This window comes from Lemur catta, chromosome 2 (genome assembly GCF_020740605.2).
Source record: "Lemur catta isolate mLemCat1 chromosome 2, mLemCat1.pri, whole genome shotgun sequence".
Taxonomy (NCBI): Eukaryota; Metazoa; Chordata; class Mammalia; order Primates; family Lemuridae; genus Lemur; species Lemur catta.
The window spans coordinates 62,235,247-62,261,057 of NC_059129.1; the positions used below are offsets into that span (position 1 = coordinate 62,235,247).

A 25,811-nucleotide genomic window follows, 5' to 3' on the forward strand; every position below is an offset into this window, starting at 1 on the left:
AACAAAAAATATAAAAATGAAGTTTGAAAAATAATTCCACTGTATATATACATATATTAGATAAATATCTTATTATATTATAACAGCTTAACATATAAGTCATTCTTAAAATTATTGAGAACAAACATTTCAATAAAAAAGTAGGCAAAGAACAGGAACTATATTTTATTAAAAATTTACAAATTACTCATGAAACATATGAAAGATCTGTTCAATCCCACCAGTAATAAAACAAATGTAAACAAAAATTAAAATGGCATATCAAATGCACATCAAGTTGGCAAACATTTTAAATTATAATGTCTTCCATTGGTGAGGTTTGCTGCATATAGTCATGTTGTATGAACTTAGTGAGTGTATAGGCTAGAAATATCCTTTCTAAAGACAATTGACCTTCATAATATATCAAAAGCTCTCTAATGCTGTAACCATTTTCCCATAAAATCCACTCTAAGTAAGATGAGTAAAAAATTATAAATAAGAATGTTCATCACAACTGTATTACAATAAAATAAAATAAAGTAAATGCTCCCAATCGGAAGTGGGATTGGTTAAATTAACACACACATTTAACATACACACATGTGGTGGTAAGCTATTAAATATTTTGAATCTAAAAATCTTATCTGCAGAAGTTTCAATGACAAGAATGCCATTCATAGTATACTAAGCAAAACAAACTTGCACTTCATGATTTCTAACCACCCCCACACATGCATAATATGTATATATTATAAGTGTCTACAAATGTATATATGTATATATACACACATATGTATAAATAAGAATGAGAATGATCTACTTAAATAATAAATACTATTTTTCCATGTGTGGTAGGATTGTAAGTAATTTTTCTTTGTATTTTTCCACATTTTCTAAATATTTAAAAATCAACATAATTTTTAAATTATTAGTGAGCCAATAAACCCCACTATAACAGTTTTAATCAATACTAAAGTAATAGATGTAGAATTTAGGTTTGATGATGCACGCTGTTTTATCTGGCAGGCAGGACTTCCAGAAGTCTACTTGCCTAAAAAACTGATGAGGTCCCTAGAAATTATTCCTACAATATTTTGGGGCAGAACTCTGCAGGAAGTCTGTGGAACATGAGCTCATAAAATATGGATTACTGTCATTAGCAAGTAGGTCCCTGCTTCTGTTCTCATAAAGCTGGCAGTGCCTTGGAAAGCTCAAATATCCTAATGATATCCACCTATTTTTCCAAACTTGCAACCTCAGAGTCATTATTCTCTTTCCTTCTCCCTAACCTTTATTCTTTATCAACCTCACCTTACATACACTCACAAGGAATTCTCAGTCCCACTGAATGTGCATTGGAATAACATCTCCCATATATGTCTTTCATCTTATCTCCTCCTTTGTCTGTTTGGGCTGCTATGACAACATACTATAAACTGGGTAGCTTAAAAACAACTGAGATTTATTTCTCACAGTTCTGGATGCTGGGAAGTCCAAGGTGACATTGCTGGCAGATTCAGTGTTTGTTAAGGGCCAATCTCTGCTTCATAGATGGTGCCTGGCACCTTCTTTCTGTGTCGTCACATGGAAGAAGGGGTACATAAACTCCCTTGGGCCTCTTGTATAAGGGCACTAATCCCATTCATAAGGGCTCTATCCTCATGACCTAATCACCTCCCAAAGGCCCTGCCTCTTAATACTATCACATTAGTGATCATGTTTCAACATACGAATTTTTGGGGAGAACAAAAACACTCAGACCATAGCACCCTCCATCATTCTTCACCAGGAACAGGACTATTGCAGCAGTGTTCTCCTTAGTCTCTGTGTCTATAATCTCTATACCTCTGCTTTTTCATCTCTATACCACCCAGAATCATACGAGTTCATTCTCTACATACAATTTGGAGCAAACTTCCTAGAACAAACCATTAATTAAATGCTCCCCAATTAAAAACATCCACTGCCTCCAGTATTAAAAAACAAAACAAAACAAATGAACAAAAACACAAAACAACTCACTCCCATGTGTGGTGCAATTAGTGTCTCCCCTGGGTTCCTGTGACACTTGAACTTCCCCCTACTCCTACTGGAAACTCTTCATGGTTACTCCTGAGAGCTTACTCTGGTATCCATCCTCCCCAGTACTAGCAGATTTGACTGCGTGGATTAGATTATATATGTGGTAAAGAGTATGTACGGTGTGTGTATAAACCATAAAGCAAGATAGGATGTTTTTCAATACAATGGGTGAAAATGAAATACAAAATTATATTTTGGGTTAGTATGACACAGGCTACTGTGATTTTTATATTTCTTGGGTAATTCATTAAAAGTTCCATCAGAAAAAGATACAATTATTACAAAAATGGTTTTTTTACTTAATCTTAAATGCCTTTAGTGGAAGTGTGTAACCATAACTTTATTTTTACAATTATCATATTTATACAGATTTTTAAAAACTTAAATCAGTATAATTTAAATCTGTAATTGGGTGAGTATAAGTTGACTTCTTGCCTAAGAAATTGGATATGATTTTTGTATTTTATTTGATAGATCAAAAAATTACTGAGGAAAGATATGTGGTTTCATTATGCTTTCTTATCCAGTATAACTAATAGCTGAGACACAGTCACACAAAAGGTAGCTAATAAAAATTTTTTGGGTTAGGATTAAATGAGTACTTAAAAATAATTCATAAAATGATTCTAAATGATCACAATTTACAGAAATAATTTCTATTGTATATTCTGCTGTATATTGAAGAGAGATTTATAAACAAATGGAAAAAAAAACTTTGTCACTTCCAGATGGGGATTCCAAGTGTTTGATTTGCAATTATTAAATCCTCCTCATACTCCACTGTCTTTCAGTCTTGAACCTAACCTTTACTGATACTATTAAATAAGTCTGGTATTCTAAACTGAGAAGTAATTTTATAAGAATGAGCCAGTGTGATCTAACAATGTATATTACTTCTATCTAGTTTAAACCCAGAACTAGAAATGTTTTGGTAACATACGAGAAAGTTGTTCAAACAATAAAGCTAAGAGATTCTTAAATTTGGCTCTTACAGTTATCATTGGTTCCAATTATGTGTGTAGGGGGAGTGTTTAAGTGCTGGGCATATAACTGTTAACCGGGTACATTACATTAAGTTAAAAAAAAACAGTTATGAGAATAATAGCTTATGTTCAATATCAAACCAGCCAATTTCAAACCAAAATTCCAAAGTAAAAGGTCTGTGTTACATTACATTCAGGGGCAAGAGTATATGTACATAAAATTTCCTTGTAAATATGAACTTTCAAGAGAGAAAAAATTGAAAAAAATAAACATGAAAAAATTAGAAAATGAAAAGCTTAATGTGATTTATACAAACAATATGGCATGACAACAAAATTTCCAAATTAAAGCCACATGGGTTGAGAGAGATGTGGCAAGTACTTTGTTGAAAACAAAATATTGAAAATAAGATTAAAATAATAAAATGACATTTACAGAATTGGTAAGAGAGGTGCTCAAAAAGGTAATGAGGTTTGAAATTTCCATCTCTAATGCCAAGGGAAGAATCATATCGTTTCCTGGCCCCAATCCCTACAATAACGAAAAAGCCAAGTTAAGTCCTAAAGAGAACAAAGATTAAACTGAGAAGAAAATGATAGTTTGAATAGATGATGTTATTGTTTTTCCTGAAAGTGTTAACAGCAACAGAAATTCATTTTAAAATTAAGAATGGTTATTTTTTAAAAAGGTAAAAATTAACCAGGATGAGTCTGTCCTCCTGATCCTAAACTTGCATTATTGTGTTCAAAAAAAAAAAAAAAGAAAGAAATAACAGCTGAAACCCAGGATTGATATCTCACTTGGTGCAATCAGTGATAAAAACAAAGAGATTCCATATTAATTTTGGAATTAATATGATCACACCAATTAAATCAAAATTGTCAAGAAGAGCAAAGAAGATATTTTGATTAACTGTATTTGCTTTGAAGTGAAGAAAATTCCATGAAAGAGGTACGAACATGTACTTTCACTTATCTCCTGGTGTAACAGACTTCTTTTGCATACATGGAGATGGGAATCCAGGAAAATATAAGATTTTCCCAGTATCATATTCTATGGATAATGGAAAAGTCAGTGTCTTAAGGGCAAACTTCCCTCGCAAGTCTCAGACGTACCCATTGGGAGGGCACTGGGGAATTTCAAGAAAATGAAACAAAAAACACCACACTTGGACCTGTGAGGAGTGGAAAGTTCTCCATATCCTAATGTCTCTCAGTTGCAGGGGCCTTTACTCTGTTTCTCTGTGCTCGTCTGCTCTCCACGGCTCCACCTCTGATCTACTCAGCCCCTGGGTCCCAGGAAAGATGTTCTAACTATCAAATACGTATTAAAATTTCCCTTGATCCAGTGAGCTATGGACTATGGAAATGGAGATCACAAGGTATGCTATACCCCATGTCAACCCCTCTATTCTACAGTGTCAACCACTGTAAATTAAAACCACTGATATAAGTGTGGAAACCATGATTAAAGAAACCTAAACTGTTAAACCAAAAGGAAAAACAAAACAAAACAAAACCTTCTGATGATGAATCCCATGTTCTTATTCTTTTTTTTTTTTTACTTTTCCAATAGAATATATCTGATAATCAATTTTTATACTGTTGGCCAATTTGATCAGCATGGATGAAATGCCATGGGAGAGACATAGAAATTTTAGAACTGTTTTTTTTTTCTTTTCTTGGTGAGATTCAAGTTTACAATCTAAGCATTGTCTGTTACATAAAGAATAACTACATTCATTTTTAGCTCATTACAGTAGTTTTTTACATGTGTAATTTGAAAATTTTGATTCACTGAATGTCAGTTTAAAATGCCATCTACCTCAGAAGCAGATTTTTCCAACTATCCATTAAATACCTGTGGATATCTAGAAATAGATGAAGATTATATTAATATTATCCCTAAAGACAAAAACTAGTCGATCACTTGATGCCAAAATTAGAGAAGTTTCCATTAAAAGATGCTGGAGATAAACTAAAGCAAATGAAAGTACATGAATATTTACCCATTCTTTATCACTGATGTGAGCAATCTAACCACTTAGAAAAAATACAGAAAGTACTTTGTTCCTCTTTCTCCCACAGACTGTGGTGGCTCAGGAGCCTTGGTCACACACACTTGACAATCCAACAATCCAACCAAGTGCAATCGAGTGTGTTGTTATCAAGGCATCATTTTAGAAATTCTGCATCTCCTCTCAATTTTTGCAAAATTCAGGGAAGCAGACATCATTACATCTTTTCTTACAAAGATAAAACTGAGAAACAGAGGGGTTTATCTGGCCAGCAATAGGAATTAAAAAAAAAAATTTTTTTTTCAAGAAACCCAAAAACAGATGTCATGAAGAAAGATTTGTTGTTTGGTGACATTTAAAAGTGTCAATATAAAGAGTTCCCATAAAAAATGAATGCTTTTTTTTTTAGACAGAGTCTTGCCCTGTTGTTTGGGCTAGAGTGCCTTGGCGTCAGCCTAGTTCACAGCAACCTCAAACTCCTGGGCTCAAGCAATCCTCCTGCCTCAGCCTCCTGAGTAGCTGAGACTACAGGCATGTGCCACCATCCTCGGTTAAATTTTTTCTATATATTTTTAGTTGTCTTGCTAATTTCTTTCTATTTTTCAATAGAGACGGGGTCTCGCTCTTGCTCAGGCTGGTATCGAACTCCTGACCTCTAGCTATCCTCTCGCCTTGGCCTCCCAGAGTGCTAGGATTACAGGTGTGAGCCACCGCACCCAGCCAAAAAATGAATGCTTTTGATGTAAAAATTAGGTAAATAATTTGGTCTTTCTAAAATAATAAACATATGGAAAACATCATGAGGAAAGGCACATTAGCTAGAACTTTATTAAGTTTAAAAGAAAAAAAGGCAACGAATATTTCTTAAGAAGAAATCTAAATACTGCCTGTTCCTCTTTGTCTCTATGCTACCAATTAACATGTAACTATTATTTGTGGTACTGGATTTCATTTAGTTTATTCTGTTTTTACCCAATTAGGAAGCTCAAATCATTTCAGTGGAGAAAAATAGAGACTGAGCAATTGTTTGCTGTTAAATAGATTAAACAATTTGTTAACCTGTGTTTTACTTAGGTACTTGGCAGAAAGGTGAAGCTAAATTTTTACATAAAACATTAAGACAGGTATATTGGGCCATGGATGTGTCTTCCATTACTAAAATGTTGTATGTTTTGTCACCTCATTTTCTTGTTCTTTTGGTTTTGAGTGGTTATAAATATCCCATACTTAAATCTATACTCTTAAGAATAATTTGCCTATATTGAATAATATCTCATAATTATGAATTCTTGACTTCCATACAACCACCTCCAGTCCTACAGGTCATGTGTTTAAGCAATAAAAAAACACAATAAAACCTGGGAACCCAAGAAAGATCCTTCTACTGCATGATTAGTATGTGCTTTCCAGACTGTGGGGGACGTTCCATTTATAACTCTCATTTGTTTCCTATCATTGTGGCCAAGTTTCCACTTATTACATGTCTCCTTGCCTTAATATTAACTTCCAGATTGGAGCACTGTAAACTATCTCTCCACCCCTAAATTAAAGCAAATGATATCCACTCCACAGCCACCACCAATTTTACTAGGAGCCACTTCAAAGATTCCATTGAAAAAAAAAAAGAATGAAGTACGGCCTCGGCTTCCTGAATCCAAGGTTAGCCCTGTTTCTAATGAAGTTGGATTTTCTCTGATTCTCCTTCTATTTAAATACTGACAGTTTTGTCCAAGACATTTTTTCTCCTCCTCTAACGTTAAACTCGATTGTTATGTTTTTGTTGGTGGTGCTACTGCTGTTTTTGGGGAGCGAGAAAGGGTGTTGCTTGGGGCCAGTACACGTGTGTCTTTGTGGTGACATTTCAGTACCACATTTGGCTGTCTTCCATAAACACTAAAGTTACAAAACATTTAAAGATTGTCTTAGTTACGCACAGTTTCAAGAAAGCAGTGGTGTATATTTCTTTCTTACGCTGTCCATGTCTTATCAAACTACATGAAAGTAGATGGCAGAAAAGACAAAAAGCCTCTGCAACTCTTCAGCTTTTAGTTTCCTCAGCACATCTCTGCTTTTTGACCATTTCCTCAATTGCTCCTTTATAGTATCCTCTCTGGCCTCACATCATGTTGCTTATTATACAAGCCACTGTTACCCTCTTATCCACGTACTTACACTGTGGCCATAAATTAAGCTCTGGGGCCATGTAACACAAAGCTGCAAGTACACTATTGCTTTCTAGGCTCCTTGCCTCCCATATACACACAGGACTTGTGCGTATGGTAAAAAAACAAAAAGAACAAAAACAGAAAACACAGTTTATTTAAAGATGCTTAGGAAGGCTTTCTTACTAACTACTGCAGGCACTGCTAAAGGGTAGAATATCAACCATTACACATATACACACACACACACACACCCCAAATAGTTCAGCTGAAGCCGAAGATTTGTTCCTTAGAACAGAGATATTCTTTTTGGCACCTGAGAGTTCTACTGACCCGTAAGCCTCTGAAAACAATTTATCTGCTCGGGTTTTTCCAATTCTGCAGGCAATGTGAATTTGAACCTTAAACCCACACGAGGGTCTATGAAAGGTTATGAAGTATAAAGGGAGGCTTTGCATTCCTCCTCCACTCACTGACAAGGCCATGAGAAATGAATGTGCTTGCCTTCTCCCTTTGCGGGGTAGCTTTTTTTGCAGTTCAGTCTTTGACTGAGGGTGCGGTTTTCGGGGGAATCCTGGCCTTATACAGATTCTCATCCGTGTTCCCCATTTGTTTGGGCCCAAGGTTGTTTCCGCCCCTGTACGCCTGTTACAGGACGGGCAAATGCCCCAGGATTTCAGTCCTCATCTCACTGTAAATAGAGATGATGGAATGCAACTAATTTAACAAATTTTACAAACTTTAATTTCTCTGAATACATTAGTCTTCTTTCAATTCCTAGGGCATACTCCTCCTCTCCCCCAAGGCCTTTTGCCCAAATGATGTTTCATCAGCCTGAAACATTCTTTTAACACACACACACACACACACACACACACACACACAATATATACTTTCTTTTGGGGGGTTAGTTCCTTCTCATTCTTTAGATCTGATTTTAGCAATTGCTTCCTCACATAAACCTTCCTTAGCCATTAAAATCACAATAGGGCATCAGCAATGTTTTGTATTGGGCATTTTCAAGAGGCAGATAAGAGTCCAGAAGCAGATGTTTGGGTTTCCAGATAATGCACTATAGCCCCTTATCCCAAAGAGCTAAACTGTTATTTATTATATAATAAATATGCTACACAAATAAAATATGGATGATACACCCATACAGACAAACAGGATAGAGAGACAGAGAAGAGAGAGAGAGGAGACCCCACTCCAGGATCTTGCTCAGGAACACTTAATAAGTTACAGTTGCAGCTGAACACAGAATTCTGAAGTGCTGCCTAGTTTTCTATTGTTTCAGAAACTAGACTACCTAAGGAAGGAAAATTGTAAAAACTCCCACACCCAAAAGACCATTGGATAACATTTTTACTTTTCTCTGATTCAACAGAATGTTCCTTGCTTGCTTCCAGAGGATAAATGAGGATTTGTACACACATGTTAACAAAGTCAAAATAAGCGCTTGTGGAGCTTGATCTTCTCATTTTTTTTAAACTTCTGCCAAGCAACTGTACAATTTAGGACTGTGACATTAAGCTTTACATATTGATTTTCAGCTTTACCAAAAAGCTTTCATATAGTCTTATCTTTAGTTGTCAGAATCTTGGGTTCCAAGAACATCAAACAAATCTATTTTAGCTGCATTTAAGAAACTGACACTAATTTAAAAACAATACTCTTAAAATATTATTATCTATTCTTTTAAATAAATATTTTTAAAATAACAAAATTCAATGAGTAATTCTTAATCCTCCAACTTTTTAGATCTTTTCATTTTACTATATGGAATATACTTGATAAAAAAAAATCAGGAGTCTGTCAAAAGTAAGCTTGCCAACATAAGGAAAGCATTTTAAGCAAAATATTCTATATTTCAGCACTGTATCTTCCCGTTATTGAGCATCAAATTACCAAAAAGAGCATTGGTTCCATGATTACAACAGTACACCCTACTATCTTTGTGTTTTATGCTCTCCACATAGCATCATATTTAAGTCCATTAAATTTTATGGTTGAGAGCATATGGGAGTTGAAACAAGCAGACATAGCTCTACTAGGATTAGTACTTTAAAAAGAAGAGATTATGGAATTTATCAAACCAAATTAATAGTAATAAGAAATCTCTATTGCCCTAAAAGACATGGGGAATCTACAGATACTTCCTGAGTGCCTGTCATATGACAGACCCTGTTTAAACATTACATTCATAACATTTTATAAATATAGCATGATAAATATTATCTCAAAATGCTCTCGACATGTTTATACAGCCAATAACGATGCACACTCTAACACATAACACAAAAAGAATACAAAATACCTGAAGAGCCGTAAGAATATTTGCTAAGGCTTGTCCATATGTGTCATGACAGTGAACGGCAAGAGCCCCTGGTGGGAGTTCTTTCATAACACTTTCCAACAATTTTTTCATGCTCCCTGGAGTTCCCACTCCAATCGTGTCTCCCAGAGAGATCTCATAACAGCCCATGCCATATAATCTCTTGGATACCTGTTGAGAAAGGGGAAGTGCTAGTAAAACAATGGAAATAAACAAACTCAAACCCCCTTGTCCCTCAGCCAACATCATCTAGATAGAGGTAAAAATCACAACTAAGATCAGTTATATCCATGAAAATCACGTACTTCCATTGCATTTTCCTGTCTTTCCTTGCTCATTATATTCTAAGCATTATATAAGACTTTGAATGGCATTACTGCAATTATCTTTTTCTAATATTCTAGTTTAGCTTAGAGGCATATCTATCTATAATATATGTTCCAATATGAAATTATATATAGGCTACAATTTTAATTATGGGAGGCTCACATTTCTCAACACCTTAACCAAACGAAACATTACAGATTTACTTTGGAAGTAATATTTCTCAAGGCCTTAAAGTCAAGGGATATCAATACATTTGACCCTTAAACAACACAGGTTTGAACTGCAAGGGCTCACTTATACATGGATTTTTTAAATAAATATATTGAAAAATTTTTGAAGATGTGCCACAATTTGAAAAACTTGCAGAAAAACTATGTAGCCTAGAACTATTGACAAAATAAATACAAAGTTATGTCATGAATGCACAAAATGTATATAGATACTAGAATATTTTGTCATTCACTTCCATAAAATATCTACAAATCTATTATAAAAAGCTAAAAAATGTATCAAAACATGCATGCAAACACAGACTGTCCATGGCACCATTCTCAGTCAAGAGAAATGTAAACAAACATAAAGATGCAGTATTAAATCACAATTGCATAAAATTAACTTCAGTACACACTGCACTACTGTAATGACTTCACAACTATGTCCTTTCCAATTGGGATGAGCTTAAGTGATAAGAGTAGCCACTTAAATTGCCATGTGGTGCTAATCTCTGCATCTTAAGTTTGTCTCTCTAGTAAATTGCATATCGCAGTAAAAAGAGATCATTGAAGTCCTCATATTTCTCGTGCTTAATGCAATACCATCGGCCTTGAATAACACCATGAGACCCACGCGAAGTGCCACTGGTGATGTTGGAACTGCTCCCAAGAAGTAGAGAAAAGTCATGACATTACAAGAAAAAGTTGCTTTGCTTGATACATATCATAGATTGAAGTCTGCAGCTGTGGTTGCCCACTACTTTAAGATCAATGAATCTAGAGTAAGGACAAAAAAAAATGGAAAGGAAAGGAAATTTGTGAAGCTGTCATTGCAGGTAAGGCCAGCAGGCATGAAAACCTTGCACTTTTTGCGAAATACAAAATACGTATTAATTGACTGTTTATGTTTTCAGTAAGGCTTCCAGGCAACAGTAGGCTATTAGTAGTTAAGTTTTTGGGGAATCAAAATTTATACCCAGATTTTCAACTATGTGGAGGTTTGGGGTCCCTAACCCCCAAGTTGTTCAAGGGTCAACTGTACCAATTTCAGCTCTGTCACTAAGTAGCTTTGCAATTGACAGAGTCAAAGTATCTCTGGCCTGATTTTTCTGATAAACAGAGGCACTTGTGCTAGGCAAATTGCAAGGTCTGTTCCAGCTGAATAATGTTACTTTGGAAAAGCAATGTGAATTTGCATAAAGGCTGCATGGTATTTTGACAAAGACACGGGTTCAGGAAACAGAGAGGCCTGGATTTAAATCTCAGCTTTCACTTGTACTAGTCATGTGATACGAGGCAGAAGATTAACCCATTGAAGACTTAGTCCCTAATCTGTAAAATACAGACCACAAAACACTGTCATTGAGCATATATTCTAAGCCTTAGTTACTTCATTTTAAAAAAAATACAGTAAGAACAATGTTAGCAATGATATGTTTGGTTGTGAAAATGAAATGAGAATGTACAGAAGTCACTTTCTACACAATCTGGCACTTGGTACTCATTCATTCATTCTTTCAACATGTCTTTCTCCAGTGTCTATTTTATATCAGGCACTGTGCTAGGTGCTGAGATCTAATGGGGAAACAAATATTTACTTGGTTCATGCTAGTATGGATCCCAAAGTCAAGTGAAGACACACATTAGTCAATACCACAGAGAAATGCATAAATACAAGCTAAAATTAGAATTTTGAAAGAAAGAAACAGGATCCTAACAGCATGTAGCAAGAGAAATTGATCTAGATATGTCAAGCAGAAAGAGTCTAAGTGAGAACTATAGATAAAGTAAGCACTAACTTCTTGAAAAGGGTGAGAAGGAAGGCTCTGAGAAGAATGTTCCAGGAAGACTAACAAATGCAAACAGCAGGTTCCAAGTTGCTGAAATATAATATGCACAGAGCATTCCAGCGAGGGAAAAAGTCAAATGCAAAGGACAGTGTGATGAGAAAGCAAAAACTAGAGGCTAGCACGAAAGGCCCCTTTACTTTAAGGTTGCTAATCATGAAACCATAGTGCTTCCAACCTGCCTGTTATGTGACTCTCTTCAGCAGCACTGCAGACATTCTGGTGCAAGAATGGAGAGCCCTAGGGCGTGTGTGGTTCATCCATAGGGGGGTGCAGAGCAAAAAGAAGAAAACCAAGAATCCTGGTGTTAGGCAAAAGTGGATCCGGGTTTTGTGGGGCCTGAATTTATACTCTTTTGGAGGTATTCTTTAAGAAAAGAATATATAATAATGAATGCAAATTAATGACAGAATCTTGGAAGGGTCCCATGCAAGTGAAGGACTACAAAATCTAAGCTTCTTTATTTCATAGTATATCTGCCTCTGTATGCAAGGGTCGTGTTTAAATAATAAATGATAGGATTATCTCTCATTTGAAAAATCTGCAGTAAAAAGTTCAAATGAATGCACAAAAGAGGAATGGCTTTAGCTGAACTGAAAGTTTATCCTGCCTAAATGTGGACTTTCTAATAATGCCATCTTCATTGCTTCACTGCCCTATTACTTGTTTTGTCAAAATTAACAACCTTAACAACACATTAATATACTTTATATACAATTAATATACCTTATATACAAATTAATTTCTGAAATAGTCTAATATAATCTCAAAAATAGAGCATTTTGTACTATCAAGGACAGGAAGTAGAAAATGCACTTCAATAAGAAAGTCCTTCTTAACTATAATCCTTGGCTGTAAAATTGCTCTCATATAACAGCAACTTAACCATAGCAGTAAGACCTACAGGATCACAAAAGAACAAAAGCAATGAAGCAGTATATATTCTAAGTGCCAAAGTACGTAGGAGGAAAAAAAAGGGATACTACCTAAGCGACCAAGACAAAGTTTCAGTGTGTGCACACAAACCACCTTGACATTCTGATGGAAAGTAGAAACGTCACTCACTGTGTTATAAAACAAAACAGATGTTTTTTATTCCTTCCACCTCTGAGCACCCAAATGATAAGACTCAACTGTCTTCTAACTTTGAAAAGTTATAGCCAATATATAGGTCTTCATTGTTAAAATGAAATTATTATTTAAGTGATCAAACATGTCTTCAGGGATTCTACCTCATTCCATGGCTCTCTTTAGCCTCTGTTATGCAGATAAAATAAATAGTAAGGAAAATAGCCCACTTTTAAAAATAATATACATCATTTTACCATAAACCGAAAAGGCTGGAGATGTAGCTTACTTCTGTCACTTTTTGTGGTGTAATGCTTCCTTCATATGGACAGCCCAGGGCACAAGACACATACCTAAATTGAAAACACAGAGTCTTATAAATATGCATATGGTAGCTAGGCCATTTCCTAATTTCCATTTTATAAAAATAAAGAATTAGCCAAAAATGCATCAAGAAAATTTATTTTGCACTATTCTTTCATTATTATTTTATATTTACACCAAACAAAAACAATTTTGGAGTATTTTCAATTAACTCATACTTTTTATCTTTCTAATAATTATAATTTAATATATGCTATTGGATGGCAGATGGGGATAAACTAACAAGTGATTATCTTGTGAAGTTGTTTATACTATGGCAACATATTAACATTAAAAGCAGAAAATATCCAGTGAAATATACGGATTTATTTAAATAATTACATACATTCAACTGTTAAATATCCAGGTCGTTGAAAACATAGCACGTAGAAGACTGACTAAATTTCTCTCTTTCCTCCCACCTGGATGTTCTGGCCTCATTTAGATACAGTCATTAATCACCCAAAACTCCTAGAACTGGGCATAGCCTCAGAGTTCATCTTGTTTATTTCTCATGGGTTTACCTAAATCATTCCAAACAGAGGAGTATCTAGCGTGTTTTAAAAGTCTCCGAATAAAGATATTCTATAAGCTTCTTCAGCAACTCTCTCTAATATAAAAAGTCAAGCCTTTCCTGCAAAGACAATGATCCGTTTCCATCTTAAATTATTAAGCTTTAGGAAAAGCCTGTTTTAGCTATTTTCAGCTCAACACCAATCCTATTTTATTAAACTTTCCTCAGAGATTTTTACAACACTTGTATTAAAATAATGCATCATGTGTCTGATGGTCAGGAATGAAGCACGCCACATGAGGGAGAGAGGGATGGTGGGGAATGATGCTGCAGATCCAATATTTTGGGCCAAAATATGAGAGGCTTTAGATAGCAAAGCCTTTGAATGCCATGCCAAGGAGTCTGGACTTTGAGATCACTCAAAATTATTAGGTAAGGTAGTGACAAGATCAAATTTGTTTCCCAGAAATATAACTCCATGGGAACACTGGAAGTAGTTGCAGAGGAAAGGTGGAGGCAAAAAAACACAAGAGAAGATAATACTGTTTCCTTGATTCTAAGATGTTATTGATTGGAAGATACACTATGCATTTCATAGCAGTCTTTGGAGTAGAAAAACAAAATACATATTCAATGATTCAGTACATACCCACTGATTCTAAGATGTAACCAAATTAGGTTGCAGAAATTACAAAAGTATTAAAATGTAAATAAAACTTATGTTTTGGTATTAAAATAAACAAGTAGTTCCATAATCCAGTTAAGTATTTATGAGGACAGGGAAGGTAAAAATCAGGTAAATTCAAGTAAAATTTGAAAGTTACGCTTGACAGGAAACCCATCTCTCTGCTCTCCAGTTACTATAACCTAAGTTTATTGTCTAGATAATCTTTCTAAATTCAATCAAAAGGTGTGAAAAGAAAGTGTTCTTATGTGGCTAAGGATGGATGAGGATAAAAAGTCTTAAAACAGATGCAATGATAATAAGAGTACATTGATTCTAAACCCAACACATCTCGATGTAGGTAAATAGAAAATCCAAGCCATCCATTTACATGTTCTCGCTCTAAACATTAAAAACAAAACAAACATAAAGCAACAAATACAAAACAAAACTAAACAAACTAACCTCTCCTGCACTATCAAATTATTACTGGGCTACACCTACCCCCTTATTGTCAGAACCTTCACTCTCTACACGGGCATTTGCATTTACTCAAGTTTTCCTTCTAAGACCTTTCCAGGTTTATGATTTCCCAGTCTTCACACTGGGTTGCATTTCACCTTCATAGGCTTTTCTCTAGCCTAGGAGTGTCCACTTCCTTGGCCTATTCACACATAGGGCTACTTTCTCCAAAGCTAATGTGATGGTTCTCAACCATGTTTCCTTAACTGTACTTGAATATTCTAAGCAGGGGTTGGCACACTAAGGCCCACAGCCCAAATCCTGCCCATCGCCCTTTTGTAAATAACATTTTACTGGAACACAGCCATGCCCATCTCTTCACATATAATACTAGTCATTGCTGCTTTTACCTTGTAACAGCAGAGTTGAGTAGCTTCAAGAGACCATCTGACCCATAACACCTAAAATATTACAGTCTGGGCCTCTTTCTGTAGAAAAAGCTTGGCAACCCTTGCTAATAAAGTTAAGCCACTTTTCATTAGAGTGAAAAGTCACCCACCATTATGAAAAGGAGCTGCATTCTCTGCTTTGTCTAGTGACCAAAACCAGATTCTGGACTTTTGCTCTTCTCTAACAATCTATTCCAATGGTTCTCGACCTTGGCTGCACAGAAGAATCATCTTGGGAGCTTAATAATGAAAGAAAAAAAAAATGATGCTTAAGACACACTTGAAAACAATTAAATCGGAAACTCAGGGAATGAAATCCAACCACCAATATTTTTTAACTTTTAAAGTTCTATTATTCTGCCAAGATTGAAAATCAGTCAACTATTCACAATAATACCTCACCTGTATCGACCTATTGATTCCCTTGTGAAAAAAATGATCGTACACAGACCTGACAGGATATAATCTCAGGAATTTCCTCACTACTATGCCACAACAGTTTTATTCATCTTTGATTGTCTGGTGGCTGAATTTCACACAGACCTAGTCCAAATAATTTTCTGCCTCTCTGAAGCCCCAAACTCCAACTTCTCCAATTTCTTTTTTTCAGCCCATTCCTTACCTCTGGGGTTCAATGTCCTTTTGACTGAACTGAATCCTTCAGTACACTATTTTGTCTGCAAATTGGTTTTATTTCACCTTCTTTTTTTTTTTTTTTAAGACAGAGTCTCGCTCTGTTGCCCAAGTTAGAGTGCCATGGCGTCAGCCTAGCTCACGGCAACCTCAAACTCCTGGGCTCAAGCAATCCTTCTGCCTCAGCCTCCCGAGTAGCTGGGACTACAGGCATGTGCCACCATGCCTGGATAATTTTTTCTATATATTTTTAGCTGCCCAGATCATTTCTTTCTATTTTTAGTAGAGATGGGGTCTCACTCTTGCTCAGGGTGGTCTTGAACTCCTGACCTCTAGTGATCCATCCACCTCAGCCTCCCAGAGTGCTAGGATTACAGGCGTGAGCCACTGCGCCCGGCCTCACCTGCTTTCTTGAACAATAGTTTGACTACATATAGAATTGTATGTCAACAGTTATCTTGTCATTTTGAACACATTATTTCACAGTCTCTGGTCTCAGATCTTGTTGATGAGAATTTTACTATAAGTCTAATTATCAATATAATTATTTTATAGTAATACAATTTTTTCTTTACTTTTTTTAGGATTATCTGATTGTATCTAATATGCATTTTACTATGAGGTATCTTAAGACTTCCTATACTTCTTCAATATTAACAATAATTCTTTTCTCAAGGTACTGCCTGTTCAAACCTATTTCTCCTACTGCTCCTATTTCTCCTATTTTCTCTATTTACTCCATCTGGAAATTCTATCAGACATTCTTTATTAACTTCACTTTCAAAATTTCTATTAATTTAATTTTCTAGACTGCATTCTTGTAATTTTCTGAAATCCTACTTCCAGGTTACTATTTCTTCCTTCAACTGCATGTAATCTGCTGCTCAATGCATTTGTTAATTCTTTCATTTTAATAAGTCTATTTTTATTTATAGAAATAATATCTGTTTCTTTTGTCAAATCCTCATTCTTTTTTTGTGTAAACTCCTATTCTTTCACTATGTTCTTCCTTTGCTTCTATAAAAATTTTAAGCAACTAATTTACAATCTCCTTTTCAGATTGTTTTTATACTTTCTTTTCTATTTAAGTTCTTCTGTTTTCTCTTTACCTTTGTTTATTTTCTTTTAAGGTACTTTGTTTCCTCATGTGGCTTATCGTTTTTTATTATGAATGCCTTTTCATGGCGATTCTAGTTTCTGTATAAGTTCATGAGAGTCTTGAATTATTTAAATGCCCTATGAAGGGATCTGATTGCTTTCTGCCCTTACCCTATGGAATTTTCCAGTTCCTCTACAAATTTTTGCCTTAATTTTCTCAATTTGGGTTTCCACAATACTCATGTGTCATAAATCCACAACCTATAATTATACCTGGCATAGATTCCAGTGACTTTGCATTGGCAAGGAGGTGCTTGCCAGACTTCAAGAAATACTCAGTTCCAAATCCATGCCTTAGCAGAACATCTATCTTTTCCCATATTGACATTAAAATCCCATTTCCACACCACTAGGGATTATATCTGGTATAGCTTACCTCATATGCTACTGCGGTATCAATCTGCGTGATTACCACATTTTCTTTGATGAAACCTGGGGACTTTCTTTTCGTTTTTGAGCTTGGCAATATGTTTTAAAAGCTGTTATATTTATGTGTTTGTAATTGGAATGGGAAAGGGGGTCTCTGAGTCAGCTAAGTCCTCCACAGGCCCTCTCTCCCGGCCTTGTGCAGGTAACTGCAGGATCAGCTCCAGAGCTCCTTGTGAACATCACAAATTGATTGTTCGTTGCATTCCCAGAGCACATTAATAAGCTAAATATGTCTGAAATGGTACTCATCAATTTTTCCCTTACACAAACTTGTTTCCCCTGCATTTCCCATTTTTAAAAATGATATAGTTATTCTCAGGGTTATTCTTGCTAAATCATTTGATGGTAACCTTTGAGAACACACTCAATAACTGAGGTTAGCTGAGTCCTCCCCTCCAGCCTCCATGGCATGTGACATCTGCCAGTGGCAGCCTGAGTGTGCAGAACAGTCCCTGAGAGCCGTCTCCTAAGTATTCTCTTTGCTTCCCGTCTCATGGTACCCAATTTTACTTCAATTTCTAATGTCAAAGTTATATTCCTAGAACATGGATCTGGTCACATATCTTTTCACTTTGAAAATCTTTAATGGCTTGTCATTTCCTACCAAATAAACTGGTGTTCAAGTTCAGCAATTTGTGAAACTCAATCTAACTTCCTCCCTTTCTTTTACCATATACCCTCAAAAACCTTTATTCCAATAAAAGTAAACTTCTTTCTATTACTCAAACAGTTCCTGAGATTTCTCTTCACTATCTTTGCTTTTTGTAGATTCCCTGCCCTGCCTGAAAAGGCCATTATTTTGATTATGTTTCCATAAATTTACATATATTTAAGGAATTCATTTTATTTACACCTTCTCCAGGAAGTTTCTTCATAGAAACTTCACCCTAGAGATTAGAAGTACTTTAAACATTAATAGTATATGTCTTTATCTCTTTTAACAAACTTGCATTTTTTGATAGTATAATGATTATTTCTATACATATTTCATTTTCTCAGTGTGCTGGAAACTCTTTAAGTTATGCTGCTTTTTCATTTTCATATTGCACATGGATCACAACATGGTACTTTATATGAAACAAATACAGTTGTCTCCCAATATAAATAGGAGATTGGTTCCAGAACTCACCCCTCCAGATGCTCTGCTAAGGCATGGATTTGGAACTGAGTATTTCTTGAAGTCTGGCAAGCACCTCCTTGCCAATGCAAAGTCACTGGAACCTATGCCAGGGATAATCATAGGTTGTGGATTTATGACACATGAGTATTATGGAAACCCAAATTGAGAAATTAAGGTAAAAATTTGTAGAGGAACTGGAAAATTCCATACGGTACAGGTAGAAAGCAATCAGATCCCTTCATAGGGCATTTAAATAACTCAAGACTCTCATGAACTTATACAGAAACTAAAGTCACCATGAAAAGGCATTCATAATAAAAAACGATAAGCCACATGAGGAAACAAAGTACCTTAAAAGAAAATAAAGGTAAAGAGAAAACAGAAGAACTTAAATAGAAAAGAAGGTATAAAAACAATCTGAAAAGGAGATTGTAAATTAGTTGCTTAAAATTTTTATAGAAGCAAAGGAAGAACATAAAGAAAGAATAGGACTTTACAGAAAAAGAATGAAGATTTGACAAAAGAAACAGATACTATTTCTATAAATAAAAATAGACTTATTAAAATGAAAGAATTAACAAATGCATTGAGCAGCAGATTACATGCAGTTGAAGGAAGAAATAGTAACCTGGAAGTAGGATTTCAGAAAATTACAAGAATGCAGTCTAGAAAATTAATAGAAATTTTGAAAGTGAAGTTAATAAAGAATGTCTGATAGAATTTCCAGATGGAGCAAACAGAGAAAATAGGAGAAATATGTTTGAACAGCTAGTATCTTGAGAAAGGAATTATTGTTAATATTGAAGAAGTATAGCAAGTCTTGAGACACCTCATAGTAAAATGCATATTAGATACTATCAGATAATCCTAAAAAAAAGTAGAGAAAAAATCAAATTACTATAAAAGAATTATATTGATAATTAAACTTATAGTAAAAGCTCTTTGGAGTATCTCTATATTACTTTCCACAGAGGTTGCACTACTTTGCAGTCCCACCAGCATTGTATGAGTGTTCCTATCTCTCCACATCCATGCCAACATTTATTGTTTTGGGACTTTTTGATAAAGGTCATTCTCACTGGAAATAAGTGATATCTTATTGTAGTTTTGATTTGCATTTCCCTGATGATTAGAGATGTTGAGCATTGTTTCACATTTAGTGGCCATTCGTCTGTCTTCTTTAAAAAGTTTCTTGTCATGTCTTTTGCCCACATTTAATAGAATTGATTGATTATTTTCTTGCTGATTTGCCTGGGTTGTTTGTAAATTCTGGTTATTAGCTCTTTATTGGATGTATAACATGCAAATATTTTCTCCCATTCTGGAGATTGTCTATTCATTCTATTGATTGTTTCCTTGGCTGTGCAAAAGCTTTTTAATTTAATCAGGTCCCTTTTATTTATTTTTGCTGTTGCTGTGACTGCCTTTGGGGTCTTCTTCATAAATTATTTGCCTAACCTGATGTCTGTAAGAGTTTTTCTAATATTTTCTTCTAAAATTCTTATAGTTTCATGCCTTAAATGTAAATGTTATCCATTGTGAGCTAATTTTTGTGAGTCATAAAAGTTGTGGATCCTGTTTCAGTCTTCTACATGTGGTTATCTAATTATCCCAGCACCATTTATGGAACAGGAATTCCTTCCCCCAGTGTATATTTTTGTCTGCTTTGTCAAAGATTACATGGCTATATGAGAATGGTTTTATATCTGGGTTCTCTGTTCTGATCCATTGGTCTACATCTCTGTTCTTGTGCCAGTACCATGCTGTTTTGGTCACTATAGCCTTGTAGTATAGCTTGAAGTCCGGTAAAGTGATGCCTCCCAATTTGTTCTTTTTGCTTAAGGTTGCTCTGACTATTCAGGGTCTATTCTGGTTCCATACGATGTGTAGAATTACTTTTTCTAGATCTGCAAGAAATGACATTGGTATTTTAATGGGGATTGCAATGAATCTGTAAATCACTTTGGGTAGTATAGACATTTAGCAATGTTGATTCTGCCAATCCATGAACACGATGTGGTTTTTGATTTGTTTACATCCTCTGCAATTTCCTTCCTCAGTGATTTGTAGTTCTCCCTGTAGAGGTCTTTCACTTCCTTAGTTAAATATATTCCTAGGTATTTTATTTATTTTATTGCTGTTGCGAACAGTATTATGTCTTTGATTTGATTCTCAGTTTGAATGATGTCTTCTTCTTCACCCTCAGGGATGCCTATGATTCTTTATGTTAGGCCTCTTTACATAACCTCATATTTTTTGTAGGCTTTGTTCATTCCTCTTATTTGTCTGTTCTTTCTCTTTGACCGACTTATTTAACCCAAAGGTGTTGCCTTCAAGCTCTGAGATTCTTTCTTCTGCTTAATCTAGCATATTTTTATGTCTCTCCACTATGTCTTGTATCTCCTTGAATACATTTTTCATTTTCAGAAGTTCTCTTTGACTTTTCTTTAATAATTTGATTTCTTTGATGAATTTTTCATTTGTTTCCTGCATTGTTTTGTGGTTTCTATTGGGTTTCTATTTTCTCTCGAATTTCACTGAGCTTCCTTACAATCCCCATATTCAAAATTCTTCATTTGTCATTTCAATCTTTTTGTTTTGGTTGGTATCCACTGGTAAGAAGTTATTATCTTCTTTGGGAGTCTCTTTTCACTCTGATTTTTCATGTCTCTGGAGTTCTTTTACTGGTTCCTTCTCATCTGGGCTCTCAGTTGAGACCTGGGGATGCTAGCCCTGGGCCAGGCTCTTTCCATCCTTGTCCACTAGTGCAGCTGCTCTCCAAGGTGGGTGAGCACCCTCTCTATTTGCTCCCTGAAACTCTACAGCACTCTCTGATCAGAATAGTCTCTGTGGGCTCCTGTGCCACCCCAGACCAGCCATGGAACTACCCCACAGTCTGTGTGTCTGATCCACCAGCATGAGTCTCCACAGGACACTGGCAGGTAGTGGGGTCCCCAATTGTGCATGCCTGTTCCACCACAAGACACCAAGGAGAGAGAGGCAGGCCTCTCTGTCCATAGGGGCCTCTACCAGGGGTATGATTCTGCCAGGGAGAAGCAGCCACTCGCAAGTTTCTTGGCTCAAGCTGCACTCCTTGTTGTAATGAGTGGAGGGAGGGGCTGCTGCTCCCATTCAGCTGGCACACCTGGGGCATACCTTTTGAAACTTGCTATGCTTTTTGTTTTATTTGTCTTTTCCCTCTAATTGTTCAACTACCTTATTTGAACCTTTGTGCTTTTGCTTCCTAAAATGATACATCTTTGGGCTAATTTTCAATTAAATGGCCTCAGCTCCACCCACAGCTGTCTTAAAAGGGCATTAGAGCCCCATACACGTACAGTAGTCCCTCCCCACTTTACAAGTGGTTTCACTTTCTGCAGTTTCAGCTACCTGTGGTCAACAGTATTCTGAAAACATTAACTGGAAAATTCAAGAAATAAACAATTTGCAAGTTTAAAAATTGCAGGCTACTCTGAATAGCATGATGAAATGTTACATCATCTCATTCAGGACCTGAATCATCACTTTTCCCAAAGTATCCACACTGCCTACACTACCTGCCTGTTAGTCACTTAGTAGGCATCTCAATTATTAGACTGTCCTGGCAACACAGTGCTTGCGTTCAAGTAACCCTTATTTTAGTTAATGACGGCCCCAAAGTGCAAAAGTAATGATGTTGGCAATTCGGGTATGCCAAAAAGAAGCTATAAAGTGCTTTCTTTAAGTGAAAAGGTGAAAGTTCTTGACTTAATAAAGAAAACATTTGTATACTCAGGATGCTAAGATCTATGGTAGGAACCTGAATGTCTATCCATGAAATAGTGAGGAAGGAAAAAGAAATTCATGATAATTTTGCTGTTGCATCTCAAACCGCAAAAGTTATAGCCACAGTGCATGATAAACTCTTAGAAAAGGCATTAAGTTGGTGTGTGGAAGACATGAACAGAAAACATGTTCTAAGTGAGGATAACAGGTTACACCAGAAAGCACTGAGTCTATATGAAGACTTCAGCAAGGGATCCCAAGAAACAGGTGACACCAAGCCATTTGCTACAAGTAAAGGGTGTTTACAGATTCAGGAGTAAGTTTGGACTGGAAAATATAAAAATTACTTGAGAGGCTGCACCTGCCAATTACATTTCATTAGAGGTATGTATGTACAGGAGAAAAGTATGTATAAGGTTTAGTACTATCCATAGTTTGAGGGAATCCACTGTAGGTCATGCAATGTATCCCTCACAGATAAGGGGAGACTACTGTAAAATCCCTTGGGACAATTCTAATTGGGCCCTGTGTAGCAAACTCCCTGCTTCCCCCAGACCTCAGACTAGACCCAATTTAATATCTAGATATGCTCTCAATTATCTGGACCCAACATCTCACATGTTTCAGGTTCAAGCTTATGATCACTTACATTGTTTGGTCTTCAGAAAAAATTTGTAAAACAGTCTTTCTTCTTAAATAGCATGATTGTGTACAAAATACTCTTCTTTTACTCACCAAATTAAATCAATGTACCTTAAGAGAGTTTTTCCTCATAGTTCTATATTTTCTGGTTTTTGACCCAGTTCTCTAAAGTGCCAAGCCCTCAAATTTTTAATGACCCATTTAAAATCTCAGAGACCTGAAACTTTCAGCACTGGACAGTTTGTTCTCCTATGTTTAATGAGACAGACATTTTACTGCACGGCTCTGTTCATTATAGTTCATTTTGTAAATTTCAATGGCATGCCTACTTTTGAAAAAAAATAATCAAAAACCAAAGCATCATTGTCAAATTTAGCTATAAGAAGCTGAATAAGATAATCTTGCCTTTTGTGATCCGGTTGTGACACTTAAATCACAATTTTTTCTTGGCCAGCCCACTCAGCATGTCTAATGTCCAGATAATTTGTCTGTAGAGCTGATTGATGAGTCCAGAAGTAAGAAATGCAGGGGACTAGCCATGTCGGATGAATGGTGAAAAGGGGATTCCAAGAGATCATTAAATTTTGGAAACCCAGTGTTACACAGCCCTCCTCCAGCCCTAGTTTAAAGAAGTCCTATATTTAGGGAACCTGCATAATCTTGTTTAATCCAGATGTCCACAAGTTTTTGAACCATGAATTCCCCTCACTGCCACTTCCACTGTTTTTATTTTAATATAATACCACCAAACATGTTGAGTAACAATTTGGAAAAATCTGACTAGATATTTCCAAAGGTAAAGCTCTCAGCTTGGCTCATCTCAGTTTCTAACTTACTTTTTTTTTAAATGAATTTTGTTTGCATTTTGGTAATTTAAGAATGTCTAAGATGAAATATGTTTTCTATTGAATTATCTTGATAAAGTTAAATGAGATTAAATGTAAGTTTGCATAGTATTTCTGGAATTTAATGAGTACTTTTTCCAGATATTCTTTATGTTCTGATTTCATGTGAGTAGTATTTCTAAAATTAAAATATTTTTGTAAATGCTTTTAAAGAATTCATAGTTATTTAAGCTTTTCAGTTGAAAAATAAGGGCTACCTCACCAATTAAAAACTTCCGATGTTCATTTTTCTATTTCACATGATACATAAAATCTCTTTTCATACTTATTTCTTAGATTCACTCTTTGTTGCATACCTGTTTTACACTGACATCATGTAAAATAAAAGAAAAAGCATGTTCAAAATAATTTTAAATTGTTTAAGTCACAGTAAGCACTAAGAATATATACCATTCAACCACAACCTGTGCTGAATTAATTTCACACCTTAGGAAACCATTAACTTTCTTGAAATTACTTGTATGAATTACAAATCTACATTGTGCCCAGATTTCACAAGGTATGATCCAGCCAAAGAATAATTAATAATAAAAAGGTCTTACTGCTAATTTCGTGAGAAATAACAAAACACATTCTTTCCTCAAAACCTCTAAATGACAGCTATTTAGACATGCCTGCACAAACACATCTTACACATATTAACTGCTGCTGGGTATGTGTTATTCTGGCAAATAGCAGTGCCAGAATAATACATAAGGCTAAAAAAAGTATAAACCCTCAAACAAACCATATGTATGAAAGAAAATAGCTTTAACAGATGTCTCATTTTTACAGTTTTATGTATCATATTTTGGTAAATGACGATTTGAATTGTTCTTCCAGGCCAACATCTAGGCCTCAGCTTAACAATAGAATCTGGAAAGGAACTTCTGTAGGTGGCAAGAAGCTTCCCACTTATGAAAAGATGGTTCTATACATGCAAGCGAATTCCGTAGGGGTAGATCAGCCAACAGAAGATATCTGATACATCAGTCATGAGAAACACTGCCTGCTAGTCACTGTGGACTTGAAACACAGAGCCCTAAATAAGGAGACTCATTAGCTCACTCAATAAAACCACTATTCCTTCAGGGTCAGGATCCATGATGACATTCAGCATCAGACAAGGAGATGGGCAGGAAGCACAAACTCAGTGTGCAACATGACCTAGATGGTTGGGCTAGCTCAGCAAGTAGGTTGCAAGGTTTTGAATGAATGTGTGGAGTTATAAATCACCTCTCAAATGGAAAATCAATGAAAACTGAGCATTTTGAGGGGGAAGACCATGCCCTTATTTCATAGCAGTTAGGGAGATTGCCATTTTAAAGGATGGTAATTATGTAGAGCTAGGCAACCAATTCAAAAATAATTAAGCACAATAAGAATTGCCTAATTTGAGAGTCCTTTACCAAAGAAATTGATCATTAATATATGAGATTCAATCTCTTTTAGAAGCCTTTAAAACCAGATTGGATTTTCATTGGTTGTGGATAAGAAGACAGTAGATGGTAACAGAAATGGCAGATGAAGAAAAGGATAAAATGAGTATTCTAGATTTATTATGGTTCTAGGAAAATATGACTCCTCATGTCTTCCTAAATATTAATAAATATTAATTATATTTTATAAAGAAGTTATGACTAAAGTAAAACATTATGGTATCGTATAATTTTCTTTGTCGCTCAGTATCTAAAAGCAATCTATGATTGTCT

General features: G+C 35.4%; 1 protein-coding gene across 3 annotated transcripts in view; it reads right to left on the bottom strand.

Moving 5' to 3' along the window:
• Positions 1 to 25,811, bottom strand: part of HMGCLL1 (3-hydroxymethyl-3-methylglutaryl-CoA lyase like 1) — a 136,345-nt gene that overhangs the window by 47,428 nt on the left and 63,106 nt on the right. For 2 of the 3 annotated variants that reach the window (XM_045542226.1, XM_045542225.1), the window contains 2 exons: positions 13,306 to 13,369; positions 9,545 to 9,733 (listed from right to left, as the gene is read on the bottom strand). In XM_045542226.1, the coding sequence (XP_045398182.1) occupies positions 9,545 to 9,733; positions 13,306 to 13,369 (253 nt within the window). The remainder of the gene's footprint in view (positions 1 to 9,544; positions 9,734 to 13,305; positions 13,370 to 25,811) is intronic. The other variant, XM_045542227.1, reaches the window with a different exon arrangement.